The sequence below is a fragment of the Danio aesculapii genome, chromosome 23 (genome assembly GCF_903798145.1).
Source record: "Danio aesculapii chromosome 23, fDanAes4.1, whole genome shotgun sequence".
Taxonomy (NCBI): domain Eukaryota; kingdom Metazoa; phylum Chordata; class Actinopteri; order Cypriniformes; family Danionidae; genus Danio; species Danio aesculapii.
This window is the reverse complement of record NC_079457.1, coordinates 25,131,706-25,157,305: the sequence shown is the minus strand read 5'-3', so window position 1 is coordinate 25,157,305 and position 25,600 is coordinate 25,131,706. Positions and strand designations below refer to the sequence as shown.

General features: G+C 37.3%; 1 protein-coding gene across 2 annotated transcripts in view; it reads left to right on the top strand.

Moving 5' to 3' along the window:
* samd11 (sterile alpha motif domain containing 11) overlaps positions 1-25,600 on the top strand; it is a 104,225-nt gene that overhangs the window by 57,061 nt on the left and 21,564 nt on the right. For both annotated transcript variants that reach the window (XM_056449084.1, XM_056449083.1), the window contains exons 5-6: positions 11,828-11,920; positions 18,697-18,852. In XM_056449084.1, the coding sequence (XP_056305059.1) occupies positions 11,828-11,920; positions 18,697-18,852 (249 nt within the window). The remainder of the gene's footprint in view (positions 1-11,827; positions 11,921-18,696; positions 18,853-25,600) is intronic.

The window sequence follows — 25,600 nt, the reverse complement described above, 5'->3', positions numbered from 1 at the left end:
TCTAAACATAATAACTGATTTATTTTATCTTTGCCATGATGACAGTAAATAATATTTGACTAGATATTTTTCAAGACACTTCTATACAGCTTAAAATGAAATTTAAAGGCTTAACTAGGTTTATTAGGTTAACTAGGCAGGTTAGGGTAATTAGACAAATTATTGTATAACAATGGTTTGTTCTGTTGATTATCGCAAATAAAATATATAGTTTAAAGGGGCTAATAATTTTGACCTTAAAATGGTTTTTAAAAATTAAAAACTGCTTTTATTCTAGCCAAAATAAAACAAATAAGACTTTCTCCAGAAGACAAAATATTACCCCAGATATTACCAGACACACTGAAAATTTCCTTGCCCTGTTAAACATCATTTGGGAATTATTAAAAAAGAAAACAAATTCAAAGGAGGGCTAATAATTCTGACTTTAACTGTATATATATATATATATATATATATATATATATATATATATATATATATATATATATATATATATATATATATATATATATATATATATATATATATATATATATTTACATATATATATTTACATATATCTGTATTTCTAACTGTTGAAAATAATATACAATACGTTTTACTGTTGGTTCTCATGAAACCATCCTAATATGCTGATTTCATTCTCAATTCAATTCAATTTTTTCAATTCACCTTTATTTGTATAGCGCTTTTACAATGTAGATTGTGTCAAAGCAGCTTCACATAAAAGGTCATAGTAAATAGGAACAGTGTAGTTCAGTTTGTAATGTTTAAGTTCAGTTCAGTTTAGCTCAGTTCAGTGTGGTTTAAAAATCACTACTGAGTGTCCAAACACTGAAGAGCAAATCCATCGATGCATAGCTCTACCGATCCCAAACCATACAAGCTAGAGGCGACAGCAGAGAGGGAAAAAAAACTTCACTAATTGGCGAAAGTGAAGAAAAAAAAACCTTGAGAGAAACCAGACTCAGTTGGGCACGGCCATTTTAATTTCTCCGCTGGCCAAACGTCTTGTGCAGAGCTGCAGTCTCAGCGGCGGAGGCTGGAAGCTGGCCTCAACGAAGACTCATCTGTCCCTGGAGCGTCACAGGAATCAGTCTCATGTTCCACTCCTCCATGACCACCACAGTAGCTGCTCAGGATACGGCCTGGTCCATTCTCAAGATGCTACATCACTTTTGCTTCTAATTATCAAAAAATTTTAATATTCATGCAAGTTATTGGATAACAGGGGATTGTACGACAATATTTCTTATGGGAAATAATAATTTGGACTTTAAAAATTGCTTTTTAAAGTTTAAAAACAGTTTTTATTACAGCCAAACTAAAGAAAAAAAATACTTCATCCAGAAGAAGAAAACTTGATAAGAAATACTGTGAAAATGCATTGCTCTGTTAAACATCACATGTGAAATATTTGAAAAAGTATGAATATTCTCAGGAGAGCAATACATTTGCCTTCAACTGTAGAATAAAGCCTAGTATAAAAAAAATTAAACATTAAAAAAGATATTAATTTCAATAGTTTCAATAAATACATTTCCATAAATTTCAATAAATATTATTAACCCCCTTAAGCTATTTTTTTCGATAGTCTACAGAACACACCATCATTATACAATGACTTACCTAACTACCCTAACTTGCCCAGTTAAACCTAATTAACGTAGTTAAGCCTTTAAATGTCACTTTAAGCTGAATAAGTATCTTAAAAAATATAAAGATAAAAAAAAACAGTTATTACAAAAGCTATTATGTTTATAAATTTGTTGATTTTTCTCCCTCCATTAAGCAGAGATTGGGGGGAAAATATAAAAGAATCAAAATTTAATAGGTGGGATAATAATTCTGACTATATATATATATATATATATTTCTGACTTAATATATATTTATTAATAGTCAAAAGTTGAAAATAGATTTGCTTTACATTTTTTGTTGATATAGTATTAAATTCAATGGAATATCAGAAAACGAATCAGAACAAATACATTTGTTTGACATAAGCATTATACTGTTGAACACTTGAGCTACAGATAGTTAAGTCCAAACTATTTTTAGAGTTTTTAATGAAACTGCAAGTTCCAGCTCTAAATTTGGATTAGATAAGCTCCATTAGAAGCCGCTGGGGTGTGTTGAATCAATATAAAAGGTGTTGCAACATCACATGTTGCTTAAATGCAATCAAATAGAGTTTCTAAAATCTAGTGTATAATGAGATAACATAATCAGCTCTGAATTTTAGGATCTTTTTTAGGATGTTTTTCAGTCAATATTTTAGTGTAAGCCAGATTTCGCTCAGTTTTTTACTGTAAGCATAGCACTTATACAGGGCACCCATAACTGCATGTGTTTTATTCCATTTTATATCTCTGCGGATCCCCTTCCTTTCCTGCATTTTCCTCAACCCCTGTTTGTCTCTTCGTCTTTATTTTTTCCACAATTGCAGCATTTTTTTTGCCTTGTTCTGTTGTTTTCTCCTTCTCTTTCCCATGATTTTGATCTCTTTCTCTCTTTTTTCTGCTCGTATCTTTCTCTCTCTCTCTGTCTTTCGTTCTGTCTCTCCCCCAAGGCTCTCAGTGGGGGAGCGTCAGTAGAGTAGGGCGGTACTGAATCCTCCAGGCTGGCGGAAGCGCCGTGCTGCTCCCCCCCCAACCCCCCCAACCCCCCCATAGCCAATCAATGCCATCCTTTCAGTTCTGGCCGAGCCCCGCAAACAGGGGGATCAATAAGTTATTAGCACCATTCTGTCAGCTGTAATGTGGAGATTGATTGGAGGTTGGGGCTCCGCCGCGCCGCCCGCCACTTCCCCTGCCTGATAAAGATGACAGATTAAGGGAATAAGAAAAGGGAATTAAGGAGTCTGGCCTGTCCAACTTGTCAGTAGCCGAAGAGAGACGGAAAGAGCACAGGGTGAGGAGGAGAAAACCAAGAGCCTCATTTAGTCGTTTTGCTATTTCTCCATCCATCTAGCCTTATCCCGTTATTAAAGTTTTTTGCCCTTGCTATGGCCCGGCGCTGCACCGCCCGGGTTGGAGTTTAAAGGAATTAGTGACAGCACTGGCGACAGGAGACGCTCTTCCATGAGTTTGGTAACTTGGTGGTGGCATGAGGCAGCTCAGAGTCTCCCTGTTTGGTGTTAAATATGAGCATCACAGCTTTAAGAGGCAACATTTAATTGGTATTAAAGGCTTTCCGCTTTAAAATCTCTGACCCTGAGGCAGACAGGCGCTGCTGAACCCTGTCTCTCCCTAGAGCACACTGAGAGACAGAGAGAACACAGTATTCCTGCTGCAGCGATGGGTTTTTTAAGCTGTTTGAAGCAGGTTTTTGCATTTATTTTTTGAATGGGCAAAGTTTTAGGGTAAGAAGTGTATGAAGTATGTATTGCATATTTTTACTAGAATTACTTTCTTAAAAAAGTTTTAGGTCTTAAAATAGTATACCCATCTTTCCTTTTCTGGCTTTCTGGTGGCACACTGATATTATATTCCCAATTCAGCCAAAGGCGATATGTGTAAAAACTTTCCAAAAGCTCGAAACACAATAGAAATATTTTTTAGGAGACCCTAAAACGTGATAGACCGGCTATTTATGTTATGGTTATTTAGGCTAATAAAATACAAAAGCCAAGGGAAATCTGGACATTAAAATAAACAAACAAAAGACTCACATTTTAAAGATCACCTACAACTTCACTGAGCAATAGTCACAGTGCAGTGGCATTCGGCACTCTTTTGAGTTCCCTTGGAACATTTCCGTTGTGTTCCGTTCTTTTTGTGGTGTGAGAAAATGCTGCACGTTTTCGTAAATTGTTTGCGTTGTGAGAAAATACAGCATGTTTTCATAAATTGTTTGCGTTGTGAGAAAATACAGCATGTTTTCATAAATTGTTTGCGTTGTGAGAAAATACAGCGCGCTTTATTGATTTGTTTGCGTGGTGGGAAAATGCAGCGCGTTTTCGTAAATTGTTTGCATTGTGAGAAAATACAGCGTGTTTTATTAGTGTGTGCATTGTGAGGATTTGCACACATGTGCTGTCAAACTGATGAAGATCTTTTCTCAATCTGTTGCTGTTTTTTTGTAATTGCATGTGTTTACTTAAATTGCAGCACGTTAAGCTCTCTTGACCATTGTATCATTCAGTAAAATGTAACAAAGACAATATTGTTAACTGTTTGTAGTCCAGGTTTTGTTTGTTTTTACATATAATTTACATTTGTGCTATTATATACTATCATTAGCATGTAGTGGGCAGTGTGAGCAACAAATTAACATAAATTATGCAATAATACATACTACAGTATTAGCAAGTGTTTAATAGTACAGAAGCATTAAAGGGGTGCTAGGTGATCCACGGGACAATTTACAGAAAAGGCATCAAAAATATAAAAATAAATGTAAAATAATTAATAAATTATTTAATGAATTCAAATAAAACAATTACTAAAAAATCAATAAAACAAGACAAATTAATGTCCACACATTTGTATTAAAGAAACAGACAAATAATCAAATAGGATGAAAATAATGGGGCGACATGGTGGCTCGGTTAGCACTGCCGCCTTACTACAAGAAGGTCGCTGGTTGGAGTCCCAGCCAGGTTAGTTGGCATTCTGAGTGGAGTTTACATGTTCTCCTCGTGTTGGCGTGTGTTTCCTCCGGGTGCTTTGGTTTCCCCCACAGTCCAAAGACATGAGGTATAGGTGAATAGAAAAAAAATAAAATGGCTATAGTGTATGTGTGGGCATTTGAGAGTGTATGGATGTTTCCCAGTACTGGGTTGCAGCTGGAAAGGCATCCACTATGTAAAACATATGCTGGATAAGTTGGCAGTTCATTCCGCTGTGGCGACCCCTGATGAATAATAGGACTAAGCCGAAGAAAAATAAATGAATCACTGAATAATACAAAAATCGAATGAATTGCAAATAAATACAACAATAAAATAACATAAATAAAAATTAGATCCCTTGAATAATAACATTTGATGAAAATAAATTGAAAAATAAATGAAATGCACAACAGAGAACAATAAGTGGACAGGAGAGAGGTGGGTGAACTGTTGAAGTTGAGGTTTATAAGGAGTAAAGAAACTGTGAATGAGTCAGTGTCGCATCCCACCTCCAGCTCCTCCATGCAGAATCACGGCTTCCTCCTCACAGTCCCGAACTCTCTCTTCTTTTGTTGAGTGCATTACTTCAGCTAGAGACCGAAGTGCTAAGAGCAGACAGAGAGTGTGGTCCGGAGCCAGGTTTCCTCTCCGCCTGCGCTGACGCCATGGGCACGCTGCCCTGCTCCAAAACTTTTTCTCTCCCGCTTACGAAAGCATTTCTTACTGCAAATCACTCTGTCCTGCACTGTCAAATCCCATCATGAGAATTCAAAGGTTTAAAAGGTTGTGTTTAATCACTTGAGGGCGGGGGGGGTGTTGGACTGAGGGTACGGATTGCTGTGTGAATTTGAGCTGTTTGTCTGAGTGACAGTTCAGGACCGTTGATTTCGCAGAGATGGAGATGGAGGTTGAGATGGAGAGGAACTGGACTCAGCCCAGGGCTTCGGGAGTGTTGGCAGGCAGGAGGTTGCCTGATAAGACGCGATGGAGCTTGGAGAACAGGCTGGGCTGGAGATAGCAGCGCTAGGGTGGCTGAGCCCTGTGGGAAAGACACTGCTAAGAGATTAGGGTCAGAGAGAGAGAGAGAGACATACGGAGAGGAAGAGACTGGATCAACCTAGCTGCTACAGAATCCAGAGGGTGCAGTGGTTTGTAGAAGTGTTTCTCAACCTGTGTTTTCCTAGTTGTTGTTTCCAAATTGTATTAACATGTGTTTTTATGCCTTGTTTCCACTGAGCAGTATGGTTCAGTGCAGTGCAATACAGTTCCGTTTGGGTCATATTGCATTTCCACTGCCAATAGTACTCTTTCTTGGTAGGCGAAGTTTATGCCAGAAAGATCAGCGTCATTCTTGCTTGAAGAAGAAAACCAAATGGGACATTCACATATTGCATCTTGTTTTGAACTCAAGTTCATTATATCAAATGTCAAATGTAGACGCGTGGCAAGCATTTAGATGCGACTTGTGAGGGACCTGGTTCAGGGCTACATGCTGTCATTGTATTGCTATGGTGCTATATTTCAGCTATGCATTTAAAAATGGTGCTTCATGTGTTGTCATTCTATTGTCTTGCTGCACACACTTGTTCTCTGTAAACCATTAGCATTCTGTACTGTACTGTTGTGCTATGTACCATTCGGAAACAGTGCCAACATTTGGTACAGTTAACTATTTAGGTACTTTTGATAGTGGAAACAAATGTGTACCTAACTGTACTGTTCTGAACCATACCACTAATTTATGAAGATACATTCACATGCATTTTTTTTTCACTGTAGACATTAGCGTTCAGCAGTCAGTCTAGCGCCACCCTTTTGGTACTGTATTATTGTGCTAGGTACCACTAGGAAATGTTGCCAAAAAAGTGGTACTGTTGCTTTTTTTTGTATTTTTGACAGTGGAAACAAAAGGGTACCCAACTGTACTTTACTGAACTGAACCATACCACTTATTTACAGCCATTAGTGAAAAGCTGAGACACATTATTCTTTCCACCTGTTATTAACCCAGCAAGCATTTTTTGTTTTTAAAAGATGTCTTATAGATGTCTAATAGACATCTAATCATAGTTGTCTTGGCTAAAACAAGGCCAAATTTGGGCTGTCAGTGAAAATCTAATAGACGTCTAGGAATAGGCCAAAACTAGACTAGTCATCAGATAAATAGAACTGAATGACTACACATATAAAGTCTGTCTGATCTGTCTATTTGATGACTAGTGTAGTTTTGGACTATTCTTGGATGTTTATTAGATTTTCACTGACAGCCCAAATTTAATCTTGTTTTAGCCAAGCTGTCTATATTTAGATGTCTATTAGATGTCTATTAAACACAAAATTGTTTGCTGGAAGATACGTTCATATGCATTTCTTTTAACAAGTTGGTTTTGCATTTTGTTAAAGTTCTTCCGTCTTCTTTCATCAGGCTGTACATCACATTTACAGGAACATTCAGTGCGATGCATGAGTACTATTGAATGAATGAACCTATTTAATGGCTTATGAGCTTTTGGCAGATTCTTTTGTCCAAAACAGCTTTACAACTTTTTAACTTTCCCTGGGAGTCGAGCACAAAACCTTAGTGTTGCTAGCACTGTGTTCTACCAATTCAGTTGCAGAAAAGTGACCAGGAATTTGTACTGTAATCTGTGTTTTGATGCGATGCATTGAAAGATGAGTCATTTGATTTGGTGCATTTCCTCATACCTTAATCAAGATACAATGATCTGGTTAGATGGAGAGTAAATGGTCTTTTATGGCAGTTTGAACACCATGAGTGTTTACACACCTAAATAAGTCAAATCAATATTTTTGACATGTGAAATGTGTTCTCTGAAAGTAATAATAATAACAAATCCTTACATTTATATGGTAATTTTCTGGACACTCGTAGTGCTGTATGCATTTTTTTGAGCAGTGTGCAGCATCCACCTGGATGATGCGACGGCAGCCATATTGCGCCAGACCACTTACCACACACCAGCTGATTGGTGGAGAGGAGACAGAGTGATGAAGCCAATTATGATATGGGGATGGTTAGGAGGCCATGATGGACAGAGGCTAGTAGGCAAATTTGGCCGGGATGCCGGGATTAAATCCCTGCTCTTTTTCAAAGGAGATCCTGGTATTTTTAATGACCACAGAGAGCCGGTTTAATGTCTCATTGGAAAGACGGCGCTCACTGAACAGTATAGAGTCCACTTCACTATACTGGGGCGTTAGGACCCACACAGACCGCAGGTTGAACAACCTAGTTTTCCCATTTGGTCTCCCATCCAGGTACTGACCAGGCACAGCCCTGCTTAGCTTCAGTGGGCGACCATGTGAGAGTTGCAGAGAGCTAGCTGCCGGAGTGGCAAAGTGGTTGAAAGTGGACAAGCAAACATTTTAGACCGCACTTATAGCCGTAATGTAGCATTGTCCAATTGTGATCAGATAAACAAAAGCACATCTTAATTCCAGGGACTTTTCACGTACCTTCACAGCCCCATTCATAATGTGCTCCATTCAACATCAGCATGTATTAAGACATGCACACTGCCTGCAGGCTTTTGAACTCTTTTAGCTCATGCATAGACAGGAGTGGTGAATTGCTAGAGTTTTACACTTGCGCAGCGATCGTATCAGTTCCACGTGACGATAGAGAACGGAAAATAATTGAATGCGCCAAGGGAGATTCTTCACCTCAAAGGCCGGCAAAGGGAGAAGAAGTGGAGCGAGAGACAGACGGAGGGAGTGTTGTTGTTGTCTTTGGGTGGAGGTTAGAAGAGGAGATGGGGGCCCATTAGAGAGGCCCCTCTTTCTCTTTGGAGTGGGATAGACAGCCTTCCCCCCCGATGAGAATACATCAAACAGCGTCATTAGTAAAGCTCGCTCCCCACAAAGAATCCCAGACTGAGCTCTGCCACTCCAAAAGCCCTTTCAAGCACAGGCTTGCTTTTTTTTTTTTTTTTTTCTCAGTGTCTCTCTCCAGCACTCTTATCTGAAAGAGGGATGAACAGTGAGCTTGGTGTCGAGAGGTACGAGTTTGTACTTTTGTGTCGGACATATACAGAGGTGCAGACTCTCAGTTTTGTTGCCATGCATGAATCTCCTCCTTCAATGTTCTTTGATGTGTAGAGCTTTATTCATGGCTTACACGAAAGTGTCATCAGTAGTAATAGCTTCCTTTAAAGACCCTGTGAAATCAAAATAAGAGTTTTTTTAGCTACAGTATGTGGCTAATCTGTATTCTCATACACTCCTTAGCAGAGTTGGGTGTAAAGCGTTCCACAGTAACGCGTTACTGTATTCTAATTACATTTTTGAGGAACGCAATAATGTAACGAATTACATTTTAAATTTGTGTAATTTGATTAGTTACTAAAGTCAGGGTAATTGCGTTACTTATCGTTACAAAAATAGTTTTTAGAAAAAAAAATGCTTCTTTTAAACGTTTTCCGCTGCAATGTCAGTTAATAAGCATTCGCTTTTAAATTGGTGGAGAACGCGAGCTGAAATGGCTGCTGACGAGAGTGACTGCTTCTTTAAGTGGAAATACAGATATTAATTTCCTTGAGCATAAAAACAAAAAATAATGTTGTGAAATGCAGTCACTGTCCAGTCTCTAAAGAACTTTCGACTGCTTTTAACTTGACCAGCAACTTGTCAAAGCACTTGAACAGAAAGCATTCTTCCTCGTCACCAGAGGACACCAGCGCCCAAAAACACGGCAGTCCAACTCAGCCGAAACAGGCTAAGTTGAATTTTTGTGCAGGATCAGAAGTGAAGGTATCTTCTAAACGTGAAGAGAAGCATAGCTGCTTATGGGGCTGTTTACATATCGTGTCTTTTCCTCGTGCAAGTTTGTTATTTTTCCAAAGGTTTTAAGTCTTTTGAATATGCTGCTGTGATCAGCCCATTGTAATGTTTTCCAGTGAATATTGAATTACTGAAAGAGCTGCCGATTCTTTTGTATTTTTATACTGTAGGTTGTAGGTGTACTTTATGTTTTAAAAGTAACTTCAAAGTAAAGTAGTTAGTAATCTGATTACTTTTTACATTAAGTAATTTGTAATGTAATCAGATTACAGTTTTCCAGTAGTGGTCAGTAATTTGTAATCTTTTCCTTTTTTTTAATTAACGTACCTGACACTGCTCCTTAGCTTTAACAAAGGATTAACACATTTAAAATGTACAGCCTTTCACCTCCAGGAAAGTGGGGAGAGGTCCTAATGACCTCATCCTGCACTATACAGATCTTTGTCCAATCGAAGAACAGAATAAGAGTAGAATGTTTCACCTACATTGGAGTTCACTGACTTTGTTAGCAGCCTTCTTCCTGGAAGTAGTTTCTCCTTTATTTTTCTTACAAATGTTTGCTATTTATAAATTAGTTAAATGCCAATTAACTCTGGTGTGAATCACAGTACAAACTTTGACAAAAGCAATAGACTATTAACTTAAAAAACATTGGAAATAAAACTAATTAAGTAGTAGTAGGGCATTAAAACATCGTTTTGAAAAATTGTTTAATTTGTCTAGTAGAGATTTCTTGGAGAATCACCAGGAATTCTGCTTTTAAACAGGATTATTTAACAGTCCAGTTGAAAAATTGTAGATTGGAAGCTTCAAACAACTTTGATAGGAAATAACTTCTAGCTCATAGCTCACAGTGGGAAAATGAATGAGATTTTTACTCCAGTAACCCACTCTTTATCACCTTCAGCCAACTCATGGTATTGCTGTATAAAATGAAATAGGCTGATATGTGGATATCCAAAATATACACTTTCAATAGGACATATATCTGATTTACAAAGAAATTCTTTTGTTGATCTAACATATACCCACTTACTAATGTCCAGGGCTGTTAATATCAAAGTTGATATTTAGCCGCACCACATTGGTGTTTTATAACATCTAGTTTTTATGAGGTGGGTTGTTAGCCCAACGCTCAACCTGATTGAATCTACACTGGAAAAAATTATTCAAAGATGATTCCTTGGATTTACTCAATTTTTTTACGTTAAGTGGTTGTAAACAATTTATTTGGGCTGAATTTAAGCAAACAAATTAAGTTGAACATTGCTCAATTTAATTTGTTTGTTTAAATTCAACACAAATAAATTGTTTGCAACAGTTTTGCATGCAACACTTTTTTCAGTGTATGAGATCTTTAAAACAATGTACCTACGGGTCACCATATAACAAATGATTTCTATGCTATTCAGACAATAAAACACAATTAATACAACAAAAGTTCAAGTGCAGGCAAAATGTTTAACCTGCATCCTCTCCATTTTATTTTTGCACAGTCCATTTAGATAAAGAATCAGACATCAACAAAAGACGAAAGGGAGAGCATAACTCTGTGGCTTTGACTTTTTTGCTTCATGTGGTGCATGAGGGCAGAGAATGAGTGAGAGAGGGAGAAGAGAGTGCAATGACAAACGGTCTCTTCCTTCCTGCATGCATGCACCACCATGCTCTCAGCAGCACCCCTCCCAGCATGATTAGCAGGATATTGATTTGAGATGTGTTTGGGGGGGAGGAGGGTGCTGTAATCGTACACTAGACACCAGCGGCTCACTAGAGCGCTGCATTAGGCTAGTGTAGACAGCCTCCACTTTTCTAGAGAGATAGAGAGAGAGAGAGAAAGGGGGAGGGAGAGAAAGAGTGAAAGAAAGGAAGGAAGAGATTAGCAAAAGGTGTGAGCTTTAAATTCACTGAAAACAGAGAGTGAGAGTGAGTGAAAAAAAGCCGAAAGGCGTCATAGCGAGGCAACAGGAGTTTGATAGAAGTCATAGGCAAGTCCGTTTGCTTTTTTTCATCTTTTTTTTCTCTCCTTCGCTTGTCATTTCTGGAGATTTTAGGCCGGTGTGAAGACCTGGAGCGTTTGCATGCACAGATAGAGAGATAGATAGATAGTCAAGACAAAAAAAAAGACGAAGATAGAGAGCGAGGGTGAGTGCAAAAGAGAGGGAGCGTGTTTGTTCGAGATAGGAGAGAGAGCGGGTAAAAGAATCTCTCTTTTCTGCACATGGCTGAGTAAGAACCAGATCTGTCATTCACGCTGGCGCAGGGCCCTCTCATCTCACCGTATCTTTAGTCGCTCTCACAGCTCCATCATGTATGCAGGTACAGAGCCAGGCAGCGAGGGGTTTAGGGGCCATCTGACCGCATCTGAACCCCCCCTAACCTCTTTTGCTGTCTCTTTTTTTTCCACAGATGACATTCTAGGCAAGAGGAGAGCCTACTCCCCCAACAGCAGCAGCGAGTGCCCATCTGACAGCAAGAAGTCCCGCAGCGTGTCACCTAAAGGTAGGGGCCCCTCTCTCGTGCATGTGTGTGCATGTGTGTGCGCTGGAGATGATAATGTGCTGCAATCAGAGCTGTTTAACCTTAGCGCGTAAGATGGAGTAGGTGGGAATAGAAGGGGCGAGATTGAGCGAGGCTGGAGGGAAGGGGTGGACAGATAGTAAGAGGAGGGAGGAGAAAACAACGCTCGGTGGAAGACAGATATCTCCTCCCCCCACTCCTGCTAACCTTTTTGCACACTGTCCGCAGAGAGTTAACAAGTGCAGAGTTTCTAAAAGTTGAGCGAAACATTCACATACATTTAAATGTGTAAGTCTTAAGTGTCTGGGGGAAGAGTCACCATCAGTGTCACTAAACATCTCCTTGGAATTATGAGGTTTTATATGGCAATTTTTGTCAAAATTGAGTTATTATACATTTATTCTTATTCTTTGACAACTTATTTACATGTCTTTCAAGTTGAACTTACATCTTGAATTTGATTAACATCATTTTTGCAGTATAGACTTTATTTTTTATGTAGGCTTTATTTTTGAGCATCATTAGCTGAGTTTCCTTCCAAAAATGCTAATTAACTTCATGCGCAAAACTGGATTATTGCATAAAAGATGTGCGAATAAAGCAGCGTTTAACATCCAACGAGTCAAAGCGAACAAAATCGTCACTTCCTGATAAACTTGCGCCAAATATCAACAGTAAAAACTGAATTTTCTGCAGTAGGAAAAGCTGCATGAATCTTTTCTTCATTTAATAAATGACCTGCACCAGAAGACAATCCTGACACGTAGTAAATGTGCGGTGGCGTTCGAAGGTGTGAGACCCAGAGCACAGACGCTCTTGATTCTGGAGTTCATTAATAATATAATAACACTAATACTGAAATGGTTACGGCGTTTTAGAATGACCAAAACAACATTTCAGGTGCTTTACATTTTCATCATCACATGATCTCTTATAACAAAATCACATGACCTTTTTTAATGCGTATATTTGTTTGGTATTTTTGAAATTTGGAATTTGTTCGGTAAAAGTGTTTCCATCGCAGTTTATACGCGTTTTTCTTATTGAAATAAAAGTTAATCCTGCTCAGATATGCGCATATGTTTTTTATGCACATTTTCAAAATTTATGCGCATCATGGCATTTTCATCAACTGTTTTTTATGCACATCTCCAAAATGCGCACATCATTTTGAGCATCATTGCCTCATAGCAAACTAATGGTAAGACGGGCATGGTTAAGAATATTGTCGCTGAAACCGTCAAACTAACGTCAGAAGAGAATGACCGCCATTCCAAATTGCTTGTCCAGTACTTGCCTTTGCCAATATTTGTCTTCACAGACAATAAAGATTGGAAACACTTGGAAACTATTATTTATGCCATGCTAGTGTATTTGGTGGGGTCACCTTGCTAGTAAACAGTACCTGTAAGAAACTGACAATGTGCCATCAGCAGCTCAGCACTGGTGTGTATGTAGAATTTTTTTACACACTTTGCTGATGACCTGTTGAGCAACAACACCACTACCACATGTGTAATGTTACTACAATATTATTGTTTGTTTTTTTGCTCTTACCTTTAAGCTATACATCCCTAAACATGTAATATGCACAGACGTCATCATTGTTTTCATCAAGTCTCGCTTTTTGTGTTTTCACGCGTCTCGCTTTTTGCAGCGTATTCAAAAACTTCCACTTTGTAACCCGTTTTCAGTCCCTAAAATGCACAAAACACATAAAAAGTTTCCCATTGTAGCTTAAAACATTGTGTAAACTGCCCCTGAAATTAGATTCTGAATCTAAGATTTTTAATGTATTCTCTTAAAGAAGAATCTAGATTCCCCTCCCCCCCCATCTTTTTCTTTATTTTCTGCACTTCTTACTATCATGGTTCACTCTCGAGTGCCAACACTCAGAAATTGAGTTTTTTTCTGTTGTAGGCTTGTTGTAGGAGTTGAAAATCAATAAAATGAGAATATTGCTGCAGCTGGACTTGCTGTTATGCATGACTATATGCACAGAGGCATTGGCTACATGGTCATTAACCAAACACACTCACCTAGTGCTGCTAAAATAGCATCATGTGGATGCAGGGTCTAAACAGAAGGCGTCCAGAGCTAGTAGAGGTTACTAGCTTGCTGTTTAAAATGGGATGAGTAGTGCATGATCTATATGGTTTGATTTATGATTGTGTTTAGTTAGGGAAATGGGAACTTTTGACACTTATGGCTAATAATTAGCTTATTGCTTTTTTTTTAATCTAACAAAGAGTATGTTCTGCTTTTTTTTATATCTTTTATTATATGATAACAGTGAGGAAATCGAGAGAAAAACATGAATCTACGTCTAAAAGTGTCTTTATGCTAATTTTAAAAGCTAACATTTAGCTAATATGCAAATTTGTGATACTCCTGGGTCTGGAGAACCAGCTGAGCTAATGAGGTGAAACAGCGCAACAGGCAGGCAGCAGAAACATCAGGCAGACTCGGTGACACCAAGTCACATATAATCAAGCTTCTAGCTGAGCAGCCAGTTACCAGACCTCAGACCAGTGAAATAATCACATGAGGTGCAAACCAATGTGCTCCAGCATTATTATGACATTTATTTAAAAGGATAGTTCACCCAAAAAATGAAAGTTTACTCACTATTTACTTGCAAGTAGTTACAAACCTTTCTTACTTCAGGTAAACACATAAGTTTCTTTCTTCGGGTAAACACAAAACGAAAATATTTTGAAGAATGCTGGAGACAGGTAGCAATTGACATCCATAGTAGGAAAAACAGAAATCTATAGAAGTCAGTGGCTACCAGTCTCCAACATTTTTCAAAGTATCTATACAGTCAAGCCTGAAATTATTCATTAGTACCCCAAGGGTATGAATAATTTCAGGTTTGACTATATATATGTATGTATGTATGTGTGTGTGTGTGTGTATATATATATATATATATATATATATATATATATATATATATATATATATATGTGTGTGTGTGTGTGTGTGTGTGTGTGTGTGTGTGTGTGTGTGTGTGTGTGTGTGTGTCACAACACCTCCGCACCCAATAATCAGTCGTCTGAGTTTTATTTTGAGGCATTACCTGCTCACTCATCGCCATGTGGCCAATCGGCACGGCGGCTGCGGTGAGAATGATAAATGGGTGTTATGTGTGTTTTAGTCCTGTGAATTACAGTTGGCTTGCGTCGGTCACCCGCTGTGGATTAGCATGGCTTTGGAATGCCGCTGATCTAAAGTCTTGTGTCTGCGTGTCTGTGATCCATCACCACACCCAAACAACATAGCAATGTGTGTGTGCGTTTGTGTGTAGTTGGAAAGCACAGCAGCTGCCGTTGTCTAAGGTCCTGCCTCTCAAACACACACATAAACACGCACACAGTCACAAATACACACACACAGCTGGAGGGGAGCACTGATCTCAGTGCAGCAGGTATTACATTTAATGACTAAAGCAGACGGAGAAGCTGCAAAGGCAGGACTTAACACAGATTGTTCACTGGCACTGGCCGAAATACAAGCAGCTTTACACCTCAGTTTCGGGACTGTCATGTCTCTTGCAGTAGTTGTGTACCATTCAGCAGTGAACTGAGAATTCTTTTTTTCACATTAGATTTTGGTTCATAAATATTAGTGACTTCAATTTTAGTTTTTTTTATTGTTTTGCCACACATTTTAGAACCCTGATGTCAACTCTAGACACAAAACTCTAAACAGTCACTACTTTAAACACAGGCTCTTCAGTGTTCAAATCTCTGCATGTTGTGTTCATTTCTATAAAGAAGCCTTGCATTTGTAGGATCATTGGTTCACATAACCCTTTTATCATACAAATACTACAGAAACACAACTTTAGTTCATCCACACACAAGATGCACATCGTTTCAATAAACAATCATTAAATATTGCTGTTTAAAATAGATGATACAGCTTTCATTATGATTTATACATAAGTGTAGAGGGAATAGTACAGACAGTGAAATCACTGAACCAAGTTTTAGTCATTCAATCACAATGTAGGTTTACTGTAAACAAACAAACAAACAAACAAAAAAGCAGAATAGTAAAGTTAAAAAAGTGTTTTTCACTGCACATCCCATATCAAAAGCTGATATATGGTATGAGATATGGCAACATATGCAAATTACATTTGGATTTCGCATACTGTATATAAATTCATATTTCTCAAAATATTGCAAAAATCAATTAAATTTTTTCACATATTCATTCATTCATTTTCTTCGGCTTAGTCCCTTTGTTCATCAGAGGTCACCACAGCAGAATGTATCAGCAACTATATATATATATATATATATGAAAAGAAAAAAACATTCAAAGGGGGGCTAATAAATCTGACATCAACTATATATGTACACAATATATCTGTGGATTCATATACAGCCATATATGGACACCTACTGTATATAAATTATAGGTAATATATTTACATAACATACAGCTGAAGTCAGAATTATTAGCCCCCCTTTGATTTTTTTTTCTTTTTTTTTTATATTTCCCCAATTTTCACAGTATGTCTGATAATATATTTTCTTCTGGAGAAAGTCTTATTTGTTTTATTTTGGCTAGAATTAATTTAAAATTTTTTAAAAACCATTTTAAGGTCAAAGTTATTAGCCCCTTTAAGATATTCTTTTGATAGTCTACAGAACAAACCACTGTTATACAGTAACTTGTCTAATTACCCTAACCTGCCTAGTTACCTTCATTAACCTAGTTAAGCCTTTAAATGTCACTTTAAGCTGTATAGAAGTGTCTTGAAAAATATCTAGTCAAATATTATTTACTGTCATCATGGCAAAGATAATATAAATAAGTTATCAGAAATGAGTTATTAAAACTATAATGTTTAGAAATGTGCTGAAAAAAATCTCAACGTTAAACAGAAACTTGGGAAAAACTAAACAGGGAGACTAATAATTCTGACTTTAACTGTACAGTATATACATATTTGTAATTCTAATTGTTGAAAGAAATGACAATTTTTACAATATTTTGACGTCTATAGATAATGTAGTCCAGTTAGGTCATGTTCTGTGGTAACTGATGTCATTTGATCTATCCTAAAATAATTTTCATCATAAATATGTAATATTGTACATTGTTTCCATGCATCAAGAGTAATGCAACAGTTACTTGTATCAGTTGATAGTTACATTGTGTTATTTCAAATGTGATGAGTGAGTTACATTTTAAAATGGGATCAATTTGATGTTCAATTGTATTATATTGAAAATGTGATTTAAGTTCAATGAACAAAGTCTCTTTGTATCGTATCCAAGCATTTGAAAATGCTATGGTTGTGAATTTTGTGTCTGGAGTTTTGAAAATTTACACCAGGGTTCTGAAATTTGTGGCAAAACAATTAAAAAATGGTAACACTCACCAAGCACCACATAATATACTGTTATGAGTAAAATCAGCTTTAGAAAGTGTGTGAAACATCATTAGCTGTATTAGTAGTATTAGCCAGTTTGCATTTTTTTTATTAATGTCTGAGAACATGGTATGGTTTAGTTTGCTTATATAATGCAAAAACTATGAAGTAATTCTATAACTACTGTATATGATGATGTGGATTCAGTTTTAATCACTTACAGTATGCATTTGAAAATTAATAAGTCTTTACTGTTTTTAAAGTCTGCTGTCAACAACCAAAAAAATGAATAACGAAAGTCTTATTAAAAAAAAATAATAATAAAAATAAATAAATTATATATATATATGAAATATATGAAATATTAAATGAAATGAAATATTAATATTAAATATTAAATACTTTAGAGTTTGACTTAGAGAAAAAAGTTTTTTTCTTTTTACAGTTTTAGCAAGTTTCCTGAATGTGTTTCTCCTGTTTTATAGATTAAATAGTTCACTTTTTTTATGTTTTATGCCCAGTAAAAAAACAAATGTTAGTGTGTAGCTCAACTGATTTGAACATTGATAATGATAAGAAATGTTTCTTGAGCTGATCACACATTTCTCAGTTTTCCATCACAAAATACATTTTAAAATATATTCAGATAGGGGTGGTGCAGTGGGTAGGACAATCACCTCACAGCAAGAAGGTCGCTTGTTTGAACCCTCACGTGGGTGCTCCGGTTTCCCCCACAGTCCACAGACATGTGCTATAGATGAATTGAATAAGCTAAATTGGCTGTAGGTATGTGTGTAAATGCAAGAGTCTATGGGTGCTTCCCAGTGTTGGGTTGCGGCTAGAAGGTAATCCGTTGCATAAAACATATGCTGTAAAAAATTGGTCGTTCAATCCGCTGTGGCGATCTCGGATTAATAAAGGGAATTTATTAATCAGAAAAGAAAATGAATCAATATATTCAAATAGATAACTATAGCAGTCGCTCTTTTTCACACACACATACACGCACACACGCAAAGCACTGCTCGTTCTCACAGAGCCTCAAAACATCATCCACATGAACACACACACACACACCTGAAGCCTCTCGGGTGGATTATCTGGCGCTTGGCAGCACACACTCTCCCATCCCCTGCGCCGGGCCACACTGCTTCTGTTCGCCTGCCCGGGGCCAAGCTCCGGTTTCATTGAGGAGGGTAAAATATCCCCCCCCCTTCCTCCCCATCTCTCCCCCAAGAGTCTCTCCTCGTGCTTGAGTTACTGCAAACCCAGGAGAAGCACACAAAGACCTCTCCATCACTCAAACACTCATAAGATCACACCGCATTTCGGTGCCGCTGATTGAACTGTGTTTGTCGTCCCACAGAAAACTCTCACACGCCTGCGCTGGAGCCGGGCAGTCACATGACCCCCGAGGAGCACTACAGGCGCATGATGTCAGCGCTGAGCGAGCATGGCTCTTATGAGGAGCAGCAGCAGCGCCTGTACCAGCTGGCCAACAACATGGGCATCCCGAGCCACGGTGAGTGTGCGTCACCTGTGTGAGTGAGTGTGTGTGTTTCTGTATCCGCTCTAATTACCCATGTAGCTGTGTTCCTGGATGCCACACAAACAGCTCGAGCTCGACTGCGGAGATTACTGACAATTCTATTTGTGGTCTCAGCCCACCCAACGGTAGGATGTCAGAGTGGGTGATCTGTGACTACTGCCACACACAGTAGTAAATAACACTGCCATTGGGCCCTGAGGTCGACCGGATCGATTTGGCCCTTTGATTGGCTGCAGGCCAAGCCTCTAAATTACCAACACCATGAAAACAGCTCTCTTTTTTTTCTTCTTTAGCCGTTTCAAATTTACGATCACTGACGAGGTACCAGGGTTAACGGATGCGGATTTGTAAGATTTGTAAAGCGAAGTTTAGTGAGCATCATTTTGTTTTATTTGTTTGGTTACATCTTAACTGCGCTCTTGAGCCTTGTTGACGTTTTTCTCTCAGAAACCGTTAATTGCCTCCAGCTTTTATGGCTTTTTTCGGTAGCGTAAATGTAATCAATCTCACATTCCTGCTAAATCTGAGCGCATATGACTTTACATTTTATTTGATCAGTAATGATTCTTAATTACTGCTTGCAAATCCAAAGAGGGGAAACGCTATAAAGGGTTTAATTGGCCCTCGTGTACATCTGTAAGAAATTAGTGCCACTGTATGTGCCGTTCCAGTCTGGGATTTTACGACAGTGGTGTTGCGCTCAGCTGTCACCTTTCCTGATATTTTCTAGTGTAGCATTCAAGGGATAGTTCTTCCAAAAATGAAAATGCTCGCCAGTTGTTCCATATCTTTATGAGTTTCTTTATTCTGTTGAACACTAAAGAAGAAATTTTGATGATTGCTGAAAACCTTTAACTATTTCCATAGCAGCAAAAAAAAAACTAATACTGATTTTTGTAAATTACAGAGTATTTAACTGTAATATGAACTAGAGGTGTGAACCTACACTGGTCTCACGGTTCGGTTAGGATTATCATGCTACCAATTTGATATCTCGGTGCGTTGACGATGCTTTCCATACACAATTTCATATTTTACTTCACAGCACAAGAATTTGTGTATTAAAATGCATAAATATATTTATATATTATTTGTAATACAGTTTTGTCCTTTAAAATAAACAGGCAGAATATTACCTTTAAAAACTCAAGTACATGCACAGGACAACATGAGCATTTATAGCAAATAAACAAATGTAAATATTCCGCTCGCTTTATGAGTCCTGTCAAACGAGCTCTTACACCCCTATGATTGGTCACATGCTCAACAGAAAGGGCTGCGATTGGCTCAACGCGCTGGCGCTGTTCACCGAATCACAGTGAAATAGGGGTTCTGCTGTAACTTCAGTGTTAGTGAAAGACTGTCCAGTTAACACACACGCAGTGAATTTCTGCATTAAGTAGTTGGAGTGTATTAATTACTCACGCTCTCCTCCCTCGCCATAGTAAGCTACCACGACATAGTGCATATGAGATAAATGACGTGTAATAACCGGTTATGACCTATTACTGAACCTATACTGAATTGTCCGCGTCTGCATACGGTTATGCATGCGATATTTTAAAGTTAAGATATATTGTGCTGTAAATGTAAATACAGTATTTGTGCTGTAATTGGTTTACAGGAAGTACAGGAAATTGTTAACAGTGAAGTGAAATCAGTGGTTACAGGTTTCCAGCTTTCTTCAAAATATAGTGCAAAATATCTGACAATATTTGTCCAAGCCCCTAGTTTTTCACGATTTTTTTTGTGTATGATAAAAATGACGGATTTTGTGACGGTAATTCCCAGAAATTTGCGGACAATTTTGCGATTTGAATATATATATATATATATATATATATATATATATATATATATATATATATATATATATATATATATATATATATATATATAAATATATGATATCTTATTTACCATATTAGGTAGCCTATGTTTGGTGTGCAATCTGACACAATGACACGAATCATCAAAACCTTTATTTTGGTCTCTTGTCAAGAAAAGATCTAAAACAGATCTGAAAGCATAGGGATTAAGCCAAAGGAAGGTTGTATAACTTTTTATCCACAATGTTACTTTCTCTCAGATTTTACTCCCCAGAGCATTTCACATCATGTACTTGCATTAGGGCTTCCCCTCCCGTAATACGCCTAAAACACGGATTGCCATAAAACTCATCAGCGGCAGGGAATTGTTTTCTCTTGATAACTACTTTGTTGATTTTGCGTTGGATTCAGCGATTGTGGAATTGCGAAAAACAGAGGGGTCTGATTTGTGTTCAACTGAAGAAAGTCAACAGGTATGGAACAAGTGAATTTTCAGTTTCAAGTGAACTATATACTGTACAGTATTCAGCATAAATGAGTACACCCCATTTCGAAAATGAATATTTCTATATGAATATATTCTTAGTGTATATAGGTAATATATTTTATAGCATTTTAACAAAACAGATTTATTACATCAATATATTCGTTAAAATAATCATTTAATCACCAAAAATCTTTAGAAATAGAAAGATAATACGTCTAATTTCAAACAAAATATTTACAAAAAAGTACAAAATTTCAACAAAAAAAAAACAGATATATTTTTTTGTTCCTCTTGATTTTTGCTCATTTAAAAAAAATTTGATTTAATGTTTTTCTCTACCATAAAAATTTGGGTTACTAATTTCTGGACTGTTATTGTTAGTTATTTTATTAGATTAGCTCCAGATTTAGCTTCAGTACCGACTAACTTAATGTATATGCACAGATATAATATTGTAAAGCATTCTATTGAAAATATTAATTTAAATATAAGATTTGTGAGCGGTGTTCTCATATATGCTGAGCACTGTAAGGTATGTTGTGGACGAATCAGCATCAACTTCTTGTCCCAGATTCTGTCAGGTTTTTTCTCCTCACTCCTCCATCTCCATCACCAACCTAAATAAAGGTGTGGTTATTTGTGGAAAGGAATCTGAATCGGTGAAGAAATGCCAGGGCAGGGCCGTCTGTGGGAAATCCACTGAGAGAAAGCAGCCGCATGATTTGCGGGGTCACCCTGTCGGTCCCTCCCCCCGATTTCATGGAAAATGTCAGGTGTATGGTTTCATAATGGTTGCCATTGAAAACAGACTCACCAGGCCAAGGTGCCGTTCCTCCCCTGAGGAATGTGAGTTGCTGGCTTGCCCCTGCACGCTGAGCTCATAAGCCTACAGAACGATAAGGCTGTGCCAGTCAACCGCTGCCAACATGCCTGACTGCCAGGACTTTGATGGACGAGATACCCATTCTCACCTTTTCACCGGATGGCCTACTGTACATAATGCTTCAGTTTTATCATCATTTACTCAACGTCTATTCCACATCAGTTTGATACATTTGAAGGGGCTAACAACAATATGCATAACAACTGGCACTGGACATTGCCAAGTATATAACAGTGTTTTTTTTACATTTATTTTTAACAATGGCTGAGAACATGATATGATTTAGTGCCGTTATCAAACCTCAAATAATTCATTATGATTAGTACAAATAATTATGCAAAATGCTTTAATGGCTTGGGTAAAAGAAAAATCCACACAAACTTTATCTCTGCATGTATGACATCCCAGATATTCAGAATACTACTGAACTGTAAAATGTAGAATTTTATATTATATTATAACATGTTAATAATGTTATAATTTAATTAATAATATTAATTTAATTAATATTGTTAATTTAATATAATTAAAATAATAAAATTTAATTCAAAACAGCTCAGAAGTATAATACTTTTGATTTCATTTGGAAAATTTGACTAAATAATATTCAATATTCATATTAATATTAATAACAATGCAGTTACATGCGTAATGTAAAATAATGCACATTTTATTTTCAAGTTATTGGGAGATGTGACAAAATATTGCTTTTGCTGAGTATTGCTTTTTAATATTTACTAATAAATACCCATAAATATGACGTCATATATCAACATGACGTCAGACAGACGGTTTACCCCAATGTCGTAGGAACGTTGAATATTGTTTGGAATTGAAAGTCATGTTGACACAAAAAAAAAAACGTCAATGTCCAACCTAAGATCAACCAAATATCAACGTCGAATGATGTTACAGTTTGACATTGTGTGATTGTTATCACTAGTATGACGTCTATCAGACTTTTGGTTGCCATACCTGATGAATAAATGTCAGTATGACAATGGTTTAAGGTATCGGCTCGATGTTGGATTTTGGTCACTTTCCAACACAATCTAAAATCAACCACTTATCAAGGTCATTTGATGTTGTCCTTAGACGCTGGCTAGACATTGAATTTTGGTCACCTGACATCACAACCTAAATCTAACCTAATATTAAAGTCTTATGACATTGTGTGCCTGCTGGGTATGAACTTATCATTTGTATTTTATATTATAACTAATGTTTTATGAAGCTTTAGAATATAGTATTACTATACTGCACAAATCATATGGACCACTATAATGACACATGGTGCGTCCTGAATCAGTAATCACCATTTTATTATAAACAAAGTCAGTTCTATTATCTTTTTTTGTTTACTAATACACATTTGGATTGACACAATGTTCTTTTTAAATGAAAATTTGACATAATAAACGTTTTCACCTCATTTGTATTTATTATTTTTCCAAGCGTTTAGATTTGCACCTAAAGTATTGTGACAAATTGAGTTCATCTGGCTAACTGTGTGTCCCAAACATTTTCCCTTCATACTCCTACATATTTCTTTTTACTCATTTTCCCCTCAAGTTCCTTTTAATTTATGTTCTTGTTTGTTTTTTCCCTGCTGTTTCTTCCACGCCATAGCTCACACAGAGCTGCGTTTGACTTTTCAGGGAGTGAGTTTTCAGAGAAAGTTCTCTGGCGCAGAGAAGCGTCAGTCAGCCCCAGCTGTGTTTCTCCACTCTTCTTTACCTCCACGTGCCTCCGTCTTCTCCTTTGAGATGCTTTCCTTCTATCTGGCTCCTTCTCTTTCTTCAAATCTCTGCACCTTCCTCATGGCTGCGTCTTCATAGCGCACCTCCTCTTGTGTGCCTCTGAAGTGTGTCGGGAAGTGTTGATGCAGTGCTGCTTTGTATACAGTAGAGACCCCTCCAAAGACCCCTTGACATAGGCATAGAAGCCGGACCGGGCCTTTCTGACCATTTTCCCCCCCAGATGCACACACTCATCCAGAACTCTCCACACACAGCCCTGCTTTTATATTCTCTCTTTCTTTCCTCCCTCGTTCTTTCTCGCCTGGATCCCTGCAGAGCATCCTTTCATGTGTTTGAAGTGGAGGCCCTGAAATGAAAGGCCGTGAAAGGAGGCGCGGATGGGTTTGTGCAAGTGTGTGTGCGTTTGGAGTAGGGATAAGGTGTTGTGCACCTTCAGCTTTGGCTGGGATGAGGTTGCTATAGGTTGTCATATGCTGTTGGGCATTGTCATATTAATGCGGCACACATATCATTGATATATCATGAGTTTTTTTTGTTTTGATGTATGGCGTATAATATACACTTTATAGACTTGGTGCCATTCAGAATTTTGGGATGAGTACAGGATTTGAAATAATTGAATCTTTTATCGACAAATGAATCCTGAATGATTAAATGTTTTATCATGCAGTATCAAAACATTTTCTTTATTAATGTAAACCGAAATAGTATCACATTTTTGACAAATGTATTAAGCAACTGTTCTAAATTTGATAATAATAATTGTTTTTGAGGACCAAATAAATACACATTTTCAGTGGTGCAAAGTAACAAATTACAAATACTGAGTTGTTTTTCTCAGGTATTGTAATTTACTATAGTTTTAAAAATGGGAATTCTCTATGGGGATTAGAAAAATCAGTCCTGTAATTCTTGTCCAATCAAATTGGACATAGAAGGTAAATCGCCTTATAATGAACTACCTCAAGACATGGGCGATTTATAATTGCAGCAAACTGTTTGGAAGCATTAAAAGTGTCCAAGAAGATGTCCAAAATCTTTACACGCATTGACCCAGAGATTGTTTAGATGCATGTCAGTGATGAGAAAATGACAGATGTTTACTGTATTATGCCCGAAATGGCCTTAAACACCCAACAGGCACAAGACGTCAACATGACGTCAGATTAACATTGTACCCCAATGTCGTGGGGACGTTTCATTTTGTTTGGAAATGAAAATCGGGTTTACATGAGAACCCAACGTCAGGCCGGTCAATGTCCAACATCCAACCTGAAATCAACCAAATATCAACATCTGATGATGTAGCTAGACATTGAATTTTGGTCACCCGACATCACAACCCAAATTTAATCTAATATTAACATCTTATGGTGTTGTGTGCCTGCTGGGCAATAACTAAATGCACTACAGAATGTTACGTTTACACACATCCACAAATTACATGTAAATGCATCAGCTTTTTACAGCGTAATACTCACTACTCACTACTCCTGAGTACTTTTGAAAGGTCCACTTTTACTTTCCACCACTGCATATCTTTTTAACATAAAAAACATTTCGTAATATTACTTTTTTGTGGACAAAATCAGTCTGAGCATGAGATAAGGTGAACATAAAAGATGATGCCAACCCTTTGGGGACTGCACACAAACTCTTAAACAAAGCACAAATTTTGTTCTTAATTAGTGTAATGAGCAGATCACTCCATTGGAAATATAATATATACATAGATATAGAACACAAATATCTTACAAAAGAG